The sequence below is a fragment of the Leucopleurus acutus genome (genome assembly GCF_964270905.1).
Source record: "Leucopleurus acutus genome assembly, chromosome: 10".
Lineage (NCBI taxonomy): Eukaryota > Metazoa > Chordata > Mammalia > Artiodactyla > Delphinidae > Leucopleurus > Leucopleurus acutus.
This window is the reverse complement of record NC_139153.1, coordinates 1,007,880-1,021,782: the sequence shown is the minus strand read 5'-3', so window position 1 is coordinate 1,021,782 and position 13,903 is coordinate 1,007,880. Positions and strand designations below refer to the sequence as shown.

Below are 13,903 nucleotides of genomic sequence, written 5' to 3'. Positions count from 1 at the left end.
TTTTTAAAGGGAAAAAGGGGAAATAATCTCAGTTAATCATTGAGACAGGAGGTCGGATTCTTCGTCATCTCTCCATCGTGTGCAGACCTGCCGGCTTCTCCTAAGCTTCCTTTGGGTGCCGTCTTGCCCACGTGGTCCACCTGCAGATGTGCTAAGGGGGACGATGGGCATAGAGAGTCAGTCATTCTTTACCTACTTAATCGTTCATTCTTACTCCTTTTAATCCAGGAAAGGAGTCGACAGGTCAGGCGAGGTACTGCATGCATTCAGCAGAGCAGAAATCAGGGGCTAGTTTAAATGTTACCTATGATCTCAGTTTTACAACTAAGGTCTGAGGAAAGCAGAGGCGAGCAAACGGAAAAGGGCAGAAGAGCTGCTTACAAAATGACCTTGTCTGACATGGATGTAAGGCCATGACCTCCCCATCATTGGACACATGCCTCACTATCGGGTGATAACCAACAAAACATATGTGCTTTGGCATCCGTTCTAACTAGTTGGACCCAGCTGAATGCCATCCAGGTAAACTGACAGTTCCAACTTACAAAGATTGTAGGTCAACTGTTTCCAAGAGTTTTATAAAAGAAATTTATGCCGATTAAGCATAGGGTACAAAGAAATAGTTTGAAAACAAGTCACACTGTGTTCTCTCCTTTGGTTAACCCTCAGGCACATCAGAGTGGTTTATTACAGAAGCTCCTTCAGGAAGATCCAGCATATGATTACGACCTCATTGTCATTGGTGGTGGCTCTGGCGGCCTTTCGTGTGCTCAGGTATGAAGAAAATGACACCCGAAGATGATTTTCCTGGTGATTGCCATGAGCATTTCTTCTGCTACTTAAAAAAAAGCCATTTATGATGTTCCAGTGTACTCTGTTGTTGTAATAGTTGGTTTAATGAAGGGGAAAAACTGGGTTTCATCACAAACACCGTCATCGTTTAGGGGAGCGAGAAATCGGGGGAGTGTCAGGAAAATGACAAGGTCTCTATCTGTGGCTTTTTTCGTAGGAAGCTGCCGCTTTGGGGAGGAGAGTCATGGTGCTGGACCTCGTGGTCCCGTCGCCCCAGGGCACATCGTGGGGTGAGCTGCTCTTCCCACCATCGTGCGGTGGTGGTTCTCTGTAGGCTCAGTCTCCCTCAGTCCTCACAACAGTCTCGAGTATAACCCACCTGTTTCAGGGGTGAGGAAACTAAATCTCCAATCACATTGTTAACAAGAGGAGACACTGGAAGAATAATAGGAAAATAATGAAGGAAGACTGTGCGAAAGGGGAAAATTCCGTGACCCCAGTGTTCCAAAACTTCTGCCAGAATAATGTTTGTACACACGCGTGGGTGTTTTCACACAGTTGTGGTCACGCAGTGGTGTGTGCACCCCGTGGTGCTCGCCTGCGTTGGCCATGATGCTTTTCTGTGTTTCTGCATTGATTTTATCATGGACCCCAGTGGCTGCAGGATGGTTAGTTGACTTAGTGTGTGTGGTCATCCCAGGTCCGTTTAATGCAATGCACAGCAAGCTCCCAGCCTGGGACTTTGCTGTAGACAAGAGTGCTTGCCTGTCCACGCTCTTTTCACTGTAGCACAGAAGGCATAGCTTTTGTGCTGGGTGTTTTCTGTCTGTGCTTTGGTCCATCCCCGTTGTCTGTACCCTGCGCTCCCCACAAACTGGTGGATTGGCCGCGTGCCCTCTGGCTTTTGCTGGGGCGTGGCCATCGGGGTAACGGGAAGAGCAGAGGAGGAAGCATACGGCGGGGTCTCCAGGCCCGCTGGGCACTGCAGGCTGGTTCTCCCCCGTGGTCCAGCTTTGGGTGGCGGCACTGGCCCCGTCGCTTACCCCTTCACAGGGCTGGTGGCGGCCCCCCTTGCACCCACTGCTCTTCCTGCCACACCCTGTAATGATTTCTGCCCTCTCCTCAGTTCCCCAGCTGGAGTGTCACCTGTTTCCTGCCAGAACCCTGACAAAGTGGGAAAGTTGGTTTTTGTTTTTGTTTTTGTAAATAAATTCATTGATTTTATTGATTTTATTTTTGGCTGTGTTGGGTCTTGATTGCCGCGCGCGGGCTTTCTCTAGTTGCAGCGAGCGGGGGCTGCTCTTCGTTGTGGTGTGCGGGCTTCTCGTTGCGGTGGCTTCTCTTGTTGCGGAGCATGGGCTCTAGGCGCCCGGGCTTCAGTAGGTGTGGCGCGTGGGCTCAGTAGTTGTGGCTCGTGGGCTCTGGAGCGCAGGCTCAGTAGTTGTGATGCACGGGCTTAGTTGCTCCGCGGCATGTGGGATCTTCCCGGACCAGGGCTTGAAGCTGTGTCTCCTGCATTGGCAGGCGGATTCTTAACCACTGCACCACCAGGGAAGCCCCGGGAAAGTTGGTTTTTAAAGTTCAAGTTTACTCAAAAAAATTTAGCCTAGAATTTCATATATTAAAGGTAGTTCACCTCAACTTTGCTCGTATGGTTGGGACGCTTGTCTTTCTTCTTCCTTCCTCTGCCCCCGTCCCCTCTCCTGTCCAGAAAGAGTCCGCTTAACCTGGACACCAGGAGAGATGTGCTCTCAGAGGGCTCTTCTGTTTCTAGCCCCATGTTGTTGAAGGATCCACAGTAGATGTTACCTGGCAGCTGGCAGTGGACCTGTGCTGGCTCCGAGGAGGACTCAGGTTCGCAGAAGCAAAGGCTGGAGGCTGCAGTGTTGGCCTCAGTGCAGCGTGGGCCTAATTAACCCGACGCGGTTCTGACCACTTTGTGGGTCAGACTCAAGTGGAAGTTTTGGACTCTGTCCCCAGGTTCACGTGCACGTCCATGTTTTGCACATCCCTGGGCCTCCTTCATGGACCGTCGGTCAACAAGTTTGGTGAATCCTTTCGTGTTGTTGTGGGGCGTGATGGTGACCCCATGACCGTCGAGTTTGTCATTTCCACGTTTTAATAACACCCACTCTGCACGCACGCACACACACACAACGTTACAGCTGTGACTTTCTCTCTCAGGTCTCGGTGGTACTTGTGTGAACGTCGGCTGCATCCCGAAGAAGTTGATGCATGAAGCCGCCCTTTTGGGCCAGGCGCTGACTGACTCGAGGAGGTTTGGCTGGGAGTGCGCTCAGCAAGGTGGGTGATGGCGCGTAAAGAGAGCGGTTGGGAGGAAAGGAGAAGGAACGAGCTCCTTAGGAGTCCGTGCTGTTTACGTTGCTGTAGTTCAGTCTTATGGTGGGAGTGCGCTCAGCAAGGTGGGTGATGGAGTGTAAAGAGAGCGGTTGGGAGCAAAGAAGGAAGAGCGAGTTCCTTAGGAGTCCGTGCTGTTTACGTTGCTGGCTGCGCTGTGCAGCTTATGGGATCTTAGGTCCCCGACCAGGGATTGAACGTGGGCCCTCGGCAGTGAAAGCGTGGAGTCCTAACCACTGGACCGCCAGGGAAGTCCCTGTATTTCAGTGTTAAATTAGTTTAATAAACACTTGTGACGAGCCCACCGTGTGCCAGCCAGGCCCAGAGAACTCAAAGGTGGTCAGTTGAAACCTGCTTTCGTGGGCCTTAGTGCTTAGGGAGGGAGCTGTTGCAGCCTCGGCCATTCCAAACCCTTAGCAGAGTGTGAGAGGGAATAATCACTATTTTCAGATTTCTTTCAAGTATAAAGAAAACAGAATAGCAAGGGGCATTGTGTGGATTTTATCCATTACTGTGAGGACATTTGCTTTTTTATTAGTGTTTATGTATGTCTTTGGTTAGTGAAAAATGGAAAACAAATTCACCAATAAAAATCTATTGGTGGGACTTCCCTGGTGGTCCAGTGGTTAGGACGCTGCACTTCCACTGCAGGGGATGCGGGTTCGATCCCTGGTTGGGGAACTAGATCCCGCATGCCGTGCGGTGTGGCCAAAAAAAAAAACATCTGCAAAGCACCTATTGGTGAGGCTCTGAGGATGCAGAGATGAGGAAACTGTCACTCCTGCCCTGGAGCAGCACAGCCTGCTGGGGGAGGGAGAGGGGAGGGGGGAGGGGAGCGACTTAGTGGCCGTAATTGGCGCTGAGGTTTCCAGCATCAACCTGAGGGGCACTCAGGAGCCTTGAGCCGTGGAGGTGGCGGAGGCGGCCCTTGAGGTAGGGCGCGGGGCGGGGAGCAGCTCGCCGCACAGCACGCGAGCTGCGCGGGCGTGGCCGCCATCGCTGGCCGGAACCCCCGGGACCACGGGCGTGCGGTCTGGGAACGTAGTAACCAGAAGGGCCATCGGGACTGCAAGACCTTAGGAGACTTGTCCACTGAGGTCCTAGGAAGGGTGACATGACGTCTGGGCCATAATCCCTGCCGCCGCCCGAGCCTCCGCACACTGTGACCTCTGCCCCTTCCCTGTGCTCTCCAGTGGGCGGGGCCCTCGAGAGCGCTGGAGGGGTCCAGGTCCAGATGTGACCAGAGGGTGAACCCCCGATGGGTGGGTTTGCCTTTGGGGACCTCCCGCAGCTTGACGGGAGCCCTGGGCTGCTGTCTCCTTGGGGACCGGCATCGGCAGATGGGATGGATCCAGGAAAGAAACCCCACCCAGAAGGTCCAGGGTGAGGAGGAGTCTTGATTCCGTCAGCCCCACCCTGGCTTCGACGGGAAGTGGGTGAACTCGGTCATCTAGACGCGGGGCATTCACTGTCACAGCCCCGCCGGGGACCCGGGGGGAGTGGCCGGGGAGGTGTCCCGCACCTGTCCTGGGGGCGCTCCCGGTGCCTCGAGACCCTGGGGCCTGGGTGCGAGATGGCTGCCCCCTGCCCTCCTCCGTGGGCTTTCCTTGTCTTCACAGCTCTGCTTTTCGCGTCTTTTGTATTTTAGAAGAGGAAGAAGTATAAGCCGTAACTGGCGTCGAAAGGTTTCAGTTGCTGGTCATCTTCTGTTCACTTCTTGACTCTTGAAGCGATAGATAGGGTGGCTCATGTGTACGTGTGACTTAGCCGTGACAGTGCAGCCCCTTCACACCCCCTGGTGATTTCTCCTCAGTGAAGCACAACTGGGAGACCATGACCGAAGCCATTCAGAAGCACGTCGGCTCTCTGAACTGGAGCTACCGGCAGGCTCTGAGGGAGAAGGCGGTGGCCTACGTCAACTCCTACGGGGAATTTGTTGAACACCATAAAATCAAGGTCTGTTGGGGCGTTTTGTCCCGTTCATTGCTTTCCTTGCTTCTGCCATGCCTGCCGTGAACCCAGACTCCGTGTTGCACGTTGAGGGCTGCAGCTGGTGTGCGTGTGCACAGCTGTGCACGCGTGTGCTTTCCCCAGTGTTCGTTGATTCCACGTCTGACTAAAGTGGAGACATTGCCTTTTAAAGAATTCTCAGTTTTAACTTATTTGCCTTTTGGTTTCATTGCCATCTTGAAAGAGAAAATGTTTAAACAGTTCAGAGTTCAAAATTCTAAAAAGATCAGAATTTTAGGTGTGCAATTCTTTTTTAAAATGAAACCTTAACTAGAACTCCGGTACATATTATTCCTAAAAGCACTAGTAAAAGCAGTATCAGAATTAGTGTATTTTATACATTTATATTTGTAATACTTGTGTGTTGTAAGATCGGTACTTAAGGGGAATGAGACTGTTTTGATGATCACAGACATGTAACTGGAGAATGAGAGCCGGTCCGATACCATCCTCAACACCTGCTCCCCCTCTGCCCTCTGCTTTGGTGGCACAGTACTCGATGGCCTGGACAGGACTTGAGGTCCTTTCGTGGTCACCTGTTGTCTCTAGAAAGGTGTCAGTGGTGTGTTGGGAGCTGAGAACCTCACGTGGCCACAGGAGGCTGGGGCGGGAGCTCCAGTCGGGGGGCTTGTTTCTCAGGCCGTCCCCTGCCTGCCTTCTCCCCGCCGCAGCCTGGCTGTTCTGTTCAGGACCCTCCTCCAGGCTGCCCTCCTTCCATCCCACTGTTTTTTCGTTTTCTAATGAAAATGGATTTACGATTTGCTTGTGTAATTGAAAATAAACAAACAATGAACAGCTTTGTGGATTCCGCAGAGCCTGGATTTCGGGACGGCGCACAAGGTCTTCAGAGTGGGCGCCCTCTTTCCTTGTTCCTTCCCGGCACTGGCTGCTCCCCAGATGCCAGCTGCTCTGCGGCCTGAGCACTTGGCCACGCTCTGTCCTCTCTCCAGTCACCCGCGCGGCCGCCCTGCCTGGCCTTCCAGTCCCCCACTGCCCCGCACCGCGGCCGTAGTGCCCAGGCTGTGAACACGCCTGTTTTCTGTGCAGGAGGTTATCACAGTGCGTTACCATCTTTGCATGTGTATTCCCGCTGACAGGAACCTCCGTAGTAACTACTGCGTCCCGGGTGTCTGATATTCTCTGGTATTTGATGAAAAGTGAAGTTTGCTTTGCTCTTTTCAAGGCAACCGATGGAAAAGGACAGGAAACGTATTATACTGCAGCAAAATTTGTCATAGCAACAGGGGAAAGGCCGCGCTATTTGGGAATCCAAGGAGATAAAGAATACTGTATCACTAGGTAAGATTAACTAGGCCATCCGACCGTAAGCTGTAAAGAGTATGTTTCTGTGTCTCCAGTGTATTTACTCCCTGTCTTATTTCACAAAAGATTTGAACTAATGACACATCAAAGTACATAACAAATGCAAAGCTAGGCAGTTAACATAATGGAGCAGAGAGCGTAGGCTCGGTAAATGATAAGGTCACAGGTGCACACAGGTGTGTTGCAGGTCTCCTGGTAGGTGCTCTGGGAACGGGTCTGGGATCTGGCTCTACAATTTCTAGAGCTCACAGGGAAGCAGTGATACTTCACTGCTTTAGGGTTTCGTGTCTGTATGGCAGTAATGAAGCAGGTGACCAGGAGAAGCACAGCTGTCCTAATACTGGCATGTAATAGGAATTCTCATTGGACGGTTGTAGCAGGACATACGACCTTGACATATAAAGCTGGACAATGAATTTCAAACTTTTTTGAGCAGGTGCACTTTAACAAATACGTTTTTCACTGTGTGGTTGCTCCGGTGAACACACAACACACACTCCAGACAAAGCCGTGTTTCTTCGTATTACATAGAATATGGTCTAATATCCTCTATTCCATTTTATTATTTACAAAATCTTGGCCTGTGACCCACTGGTTTGATTTTGAGACACTGGGCTGGACATCCCCCTCCACAGTGGACGCGCATTCCACAGGCTGTCTGTCCCCTTCAGCGCCTGTTCGTTCCGGCCCCGCATGGTACCATCCCGCCCGGAAACCCCTTCTCTCTTCGCAGCGATGACCTCTTCTCTCTGCCCTACTGCCCGGGCGCGACCCTGGTGGTGGGCGCATCCTCCGTGGCGCTGGAGTGCGCAGGCTTCCTGGCCGGCCTGGGCCTGGAGGTCACGGTCATGGTGCGCTCGCAGCTCCTGCGGGGCTTCGACCAGGAGATGGCCGAGAAGGTGGCTGCCTCCATGCAGCAGCTCGGCGTCCGATTCCTGCGCAAGTTCGTGCCCGTGGAGGTGAGTTCCCAGCACCTGCCAGCCTTCGCTGTCGCCTCGCCCTCCCCGCTCCCGCGCTTTCCTGTTGCCCTCGTTAGCTCTGCTCGCCAGGGACCCTGAAGATGGTGCTCCCACCCTGGTCTCGGCGCCCGGCCGCCCCCTCCCCCTCCTCCCCTTCCCCCTCACCGTCCCTCCCCCGGCCGCACGTCCCGTCTCAGTGCTGAGGCCTCTGTTCAGGCATCCTCCCCAGCTCCGCACCCATTTATGCAGCCGCCTGCTGGGCATCTCCACTTGAATTCCTCTCAAGCATTTTAAATTTAACAAGACGAAATAAAGCTCTTGATTTCCCCACCGAATGTACTCCCTGCTGTGTTTCCGGCCTGTCTCAGTGCTCGGGAAGTGGTCCCCTGGAACACGCCATTTGTTAAGCCAGTGCCTGGAAAGCATCCCTCCATGGCTCCCCTTCTGTTGTCTCCAACTAACCCAGCAACTTATCTCTCCCTCCACGTTGTCCCTTGGGACGGCCCTCTTTTCTCTGTCCAAACACCTAAACACACACGCACCCTGTGGTCCACCTATTTTCTGTCACCTGTAGAGATAATCCTTGCACTGTTCCTCCTCACCAGGTTCAGCAGTTGGAGAAGGGGTCACCCGGGAAGCTGAAGGTCGTGGCTAAATCTACGGAAGGGACAGAGATGATTGAGGGCCTTTACAACACGGTGAGCTTCTGTCATGTGAAAAGTGGGTGGATGAACACGCTCATAAGTTAGTGCAGATGAAACTCAGGGGAAAATCATACCAGCGTCAACTCTTTTCTTGATTCTTCGTGAGAGTCTGATACGTATGGAAGGTGGTTGTGCTGCTGACATTTGATAGTTTTCAGTGGTACAGGAAGCATACGATGGTAATATACGTGTGTGTGTGACTATGCAGAGAACAAAGTCTGGAAGCAGGTATACCTGCTTTTAGTGCTTACTTCTGGGGAATTAGATGTCTTATACATTTCTGCATTTGAATATTTTTGCAATAAACATTGAATATACTTTATAATCCAAACAACAATAAAGGTATTTTCAAAAACAAACAGTGTAAAATCTCCAGACAGTGTGACTGGTCCCTGGACTTTTGGGTGGCAACGATTCTAATTTAAACTGATGATATCTAGAGACCATTTCTTTTGTGAACTGTAGTTTATACCTTTAACATAAACTGTACACTTATGTTTCACACACTCTTATAACATGATTCTTTTCAATTAAAAGTAGATAACGTGGAGAGGCTCACCAAAGCCAAAAATATGTAAAACAAAAACAAAAGTAAAAATCAGCCTCTGTTCAGATTTTGATTAGGATTGCAGTGGATGCGTAACCAGTGGGAAACACTGGACTTCTTTGCAGTGTCCATTCTCCCAGTCCATGAACATGGTATATCTCTCCTTTGACTTAAGCCATCTGTCATAGTTCCCAGCAAATTAGTACATTTCTCTGTAGACATCAAGAAGGTCTTCTGTTAGATTTATTGCTAGGTACTTACATATTTCTGTATAGTTACCAATGATGTTTTATGAAAAAAATGTCATTGTCTTTCACTGTTTGTTGCTGATATATAGAAACGCTGCTGATGTGTGTGATTTGAGTTAGTATTCAGTAAGCTTGCTAAAGTCATATTTGGCCATGTGTCCTTAGATTATGTGGGGTCTTCTTTGTACATGTTCATATCAAGGGTTTTGCTTCCTCCTTTCGACTGTTTCCCTTCCCTCCTTTTTCTTGCACAAGGGCACCAGCCATGGCCTCCAGTGCAGTGTTAACAAGAAATGCAGAGCCAGGTGCTCCCGTCTGTTCTCAGGGTCGGAAGGAAGGCTTTCGCTGTTTCATGGTTATGGAGTAAGGTGTTCCATAGGGTTTGGGTAGATATTCTTAATCACGCTAAAGAAATCATTTTCTATTTCTCGTTTGCTCAGTGGTTTCATTTGTTATTTGGGTTTTGTTTGTTTGTTTGTTTTAAAAGTCAGGAGTGGATATTTAGCGGTAAGGTTGTTTTTTTTGTAGCTGTTAATGATTTTTTTTTCTTTAATCTGTTAGTGTGTTGAATTACCTTGGTTTTCTAATGTTCAGTCAACTTTGTATTCCTGATAAACCCAACTTGGTAATGGTCCTTTTTATATATTGTTGGATTTGGTTATTTAGAATTTTTGCATCTATACTCAAGAATTGTATTGGCTTATAATTTTCCTTTCATGTACTGAACTTTTCAGATTTTGGTATCAAAGTTATTCTAGCTCATGAAAGAAGTTTGGAATATGTTCCTTCTTTTTCTGTTCTCTGGAAGCATTTAGTAATATTAGAATTAGTTCTTTGTATGTTTGATAGAACTCACTGATGCAACCACCAGGGCCTAGAATGTTCAGTGAAGATATATTCAATTTTCTTTAACAGTCAATGGACCTTTTAAAGCTTTCTACTTTTTTCTATATCAACTTTTGATTTGTTATATTTTCTCAGAATTAGTCTGTTTCATCTAAGTTATCAAATGTATTGGTATAAAGTTGTGCAAAATATCTAAAATTGTGAATTGTTTATTTTTGTAATGATGTATCATTTACATGTAGTGATATATACAGTTCAGTAGGCTTTGACAAGTGTACACGTTTCTGTAATGCACACTCCTTTGAGAATAACAGAGCATTTCTGTGGAGTCGGAAGGCTGTCTTGCGCCCCTTCCCAGTACCTTACCCCAGCAACCCTGATCTGGTTCTGTCACCAGAGACCAGCTGTTCCTATTTAGATGTCACGACGTGGAGCCATGTGGTGCGTGCTCCTCGGGGCCTGACTCGGGATCCATCCGTGTGGCGTGTATCAGTGGCTGGCTCTTTTCACCGTACGAACTGTCTGAATGTACCACAGGTCACTTTCCTGTGGAGGGATGCCAGGCTGTTTGCAGCTGGGTTCTTGTGACGAAAACTCTGTGAAGGTTCTTGCGTGAGGCCTTCTGTGGACACATGCTTTCCTTTCTTGTGGGTAAATACCTAGCAGTGAAATTGCTTGGTCATTGGGGACTTCCTGTGTTTAACTTTTGGGGAAACGGCCAGACAGCTTCCAAATGATTGTCTCAATCTATATTCCCACCAAGGATGCATGAGTTGTGGTTGTCCTGTAGCCTCACCAACATTTGGGGTTGTCGACTTTTTTGTTTAAGCCGCTCCAGTGCGTGTGTAGTGGAATCTTGTTATAGGTTTAACTTGCATCTTCCTAGTGACTACAGTGATGTTTGGCAACTTCTTGTGTGTTTTTTGGCCATTTAAATATTTTCCCTTGTCAAGTGTCTGTTTGAGTCTTTGGCGCATTTTTGGTTGGGTTATTGAATTTTATTTGGAATTGCAGGAGTTCTGTGTGTGTTGTGGGTACATTCCTTTTTCAGATGTGTGTGTGTGAATATTTCTTCCCATCTAGTTGTCCATTTAGTTTTTTATGGCATCTTTTGATGAGCAATAGTTTTACATTTTTGCTGAAGTTCAATTCATCAGATTTTTGTTTTATGATTCAAGTTCTCTGCGTGCTCTACCCAGAGGTTGTGAAGGTATTCTACATTTTCTTCCTGAAGCTTTATAGCTTTATCTTTTATGTTTAAGCCTGTAATTCATCTTGAACCAATTTTTGTTTACAGTGTGAGGTAGGAATTGAGGTTCTTTTTCTTCCATGTTGATACCCAGAGCCATCTGTGAAAAGACTTCTCTTTGTCCACTGAATTGCTTTGGTGCCTTTGTGATCATGTGATGTTTAACTGTGGGTCTGTTTCTGTCCTCTCTGACCGGTTTTGGTCATTGAAGCTTTATAGTAAGTATTAGACCAGGGAGGGTAGGCTCTCTAACTTTGCATAGGGCCTTTCCATATGAAATTTTTTTATTGAAGTATAACTGATTTACAATGTTGTGTTAGTTTCAGGTGTACAGCAAAGTGATTCAGATATATATATATGTGTGTGTGTGTGTGTGTGTGTGTGTGTGTGTATGTTCTTTTTCAGATGTTTTTCCAATTACAGGTAATACAATATACTGAATACAGTTCCCTGTGCTATACAGTAGGTCCTTGTTGATTATCTACTTTATACATAGTAGTGTGTACCTGTTAATCCCAAACTCCTAATTTATCCCTCCCCACCTTTTCCCCTTTGGTAACCGTAAGTTTGTTTTCTATGTCTGTGAGTCTGCTTCTGTTTTGTGAGTAAGTTCGTTTGTATCATTTTTTTAGATTCCACATATAAATGATATCATATGATACTTGTCTTTGACTTACTTCACTTAGTATGAAAATCTCTAGGTCCATCCATGTTTCCAATTTGTTAAAAAAAAAAAAAAAGCCCCGCTGGGATTTTGATTGCGATTGTATTGCTTATGTAGATGCATTTGGGAGAACTGACGTCTTAACGACATTGATTTTTCCAGTACACAAACCTCATACATCTTTCCATTTATTTGCGAGTTCTTTAGTTTCTCTCAGCAGCTTTTTGTCATTTTGCTCTAGAGGTCTTTCATGTATTTTGTCAAATTTATCTCTAAGTATTTCATATTTTTAAGCTGCTGTAAATGGTATTTTAAACTTTAAATTTTCAGTGGTTAGTAGGTAGTACATAGAAATACAAATGATTTTTGTATATTGACCTCCTTAGGATTTGTTCTGCATAAAACACCAGTTTTGCTTCTTCTTTCCAATCTGTGTGCTTTTATTTCTTTTTCTTGCCTTGTTACACTGATTAAGACATCCACGACAGTGTTGAATGGAAATTGTGAGAGTCCCGCATCTCAGCAGTGAGGCCGTCTTTCATCACAGCTGGGATGTGAGCTCTCGGGTTTTTGCAGATGCCTTTTATCAGGCTGGGGAAGTGTTCTTTTATTCTGAGTGTGCTGAGGATTTTATTAAAATCCTCGACGGGTGTTCAGTTTTGTCAAATGCTGTCCCCACATCTATTGGGATGACTGCGTTGTTTTCTCCTTTATTCTGTTAATGTGGTGAATTACACTGATTGATTTTTGTATGTTAAACCAGATCTGTATTTTTGGGACAAAGCCCACTTTTTTATGTTGCTCTATTTTACTTGCTGACATCTGTTAAGGACTTTGCATCTATGTTCCTGAGGAGTGTCGGCTTCTAATTTTCTTTTATCTTCCTGCCCTTGTTTGATTCTGTGTCAGATGATTGTGCCGGCCTTCTACAAAGGACTTGGGACGTGGTCCCTCTTCTGTGTCCTGGAGAGTTTGTGTATCATTAATGTTATTTCTTTTTTGAAAAAAGATTATTGATTTATTTTATTTATTTTTGGCTGCATTGGGTCTTCGTTGCTGCACGTGGGCTTTCTCTAGTTGCGGCGAGTGGGGGCTACTCTTCGTTGCGGTGTGCGGGCTTCTCATCGCAGTGGCTTCTCTTGTTGCGGAGCACGGGCTCTAGGCGTGCGGGCTTCAGTAGTTGTGTCACGTGGGCTCAGTAGTTGTGGCTCGTGGACTCTAGAGCTCAGGTTCAGTAGTTGTGGTGCACGGGCTCAGTTGCTCTGCGGCACGTGGGATCTTCCTGAAGCAGGGCTCAAACCCGTGTCCCCTGCATTGGCAGGCGGCTTCTCAACCACTGCGCCACCAGGGAAATCCTTAGTGTTATTTCTTAAGTGTTCCATAGACTCTACCAATGAAGTCACGTGGTGACTTCTGGAGTTAATTTATGGGAAGTTTATACATCGTGGATTCAGTTTCTGTAGTGAGTATAGCGTTCCTTAGTCTGCTAGGGCTGCCATAACAAAGTGCCACTAGGTGGGGTTTGTCTCGCCTCTGGAGACCAGACCCCTGAGATCCAAGTGTGAGTAGACTGGTCTCCTCTGAGGCCTGTCTCCTGGGCGTGTAGACGGCCGGCTTCTCCGTGTGTCCTCACGTGATCACCCCTCAGTTTTTGTTGTGTGTGTCCCCAAAAACCTCTTCTTATATAAGGACGCACGTCAGACTGGGTTTAGGCCACCCTAATGGCCTTGTTTTACCTTAATCACCTCTGCAAAGGCCCCATCTCCAAATACAGTCACACTCTGAGGTTCTGGGGGTTAGGGCTGCAACATGGGTTTGGGGAAGGGGCACAGTGCAGCGCATGACGTAGGGTTACTCAGACTTGTATGGGTGCAAGTTTGGTAAATTCTGCCCTTCAAGGAATCTATCTCATCTAACTGTCAGGTTTATTGGCGTAGGGTGCCCCTAATATTCTGCTGCTGCCCTTTTACCGCCTGCAGGGTCCATAGTGAGGCTCCCTCTGTCATCCCCGATATTGATCGTTTGTTTTTGCTCTCTCTCTAAATGTAGGTTTTGTTAGCAATTGGCCGTGACTCCTGCACGAAGAAGATCGGGCTGGAGAAGATTGGTGTCAAAGTCAATGAGAAGTGAGGCCCGGGCGTCACCACCCAGCGCTGCCCGGGGCGAGTCCCGGCGCCGCCCGGGGAAAGTCCCGGCGCTGCCC

At 47.9% G+C, this 13,903-nt stretch overlaps 1 protein-coding gene across 1 annotated transcript in view; it reads left to right on the top strand.

The window, feature by feature from the left end:
- Positions 1 to 13,903, top strand: part of TXNRD3 (thioredoxin reductase 3) — a gene marked incomplete at its 5' end in the record, with an annotated part of 42,915 nt that overhangs the window by 17,104 nt on the left and 11,908 nt on the right. The window contains 8 exons of the mRNA XM_082847441.1: positions 670 to 774; positions 1,010 to 1,082; positions 2,977 to 3,096; positions 4,964 to 5,106; positions 6,344 to 6,459; positions 7,217 to 7,442; positions 8,048 to 8,140; positions 13,750 to 13,826. Of these exons, the coding sequence (XP_082703567.1) occupies positions 670 to 774; positions 1,010 to 1,082; positions 2,977 to 3,096; positions 4,964 to 5,106; positions 6,344 to 6,459; positions 7,217 to 7,442; positions 8,048 to 8,140; positions 13,750 to 13,826 (953 nt within the window). The remainder of the gene's footprint in view (positions 1 to 669; positions 775 to 1,009; positions 1,083 to 2,976; positions 3,097 to 4,963; positions 5,107 to 6,343; positions 6,460 to 7,216; positions 7,443 to 8,047; positions 8,141 to 13,749; positions 13,827 to 13,903) is intronic.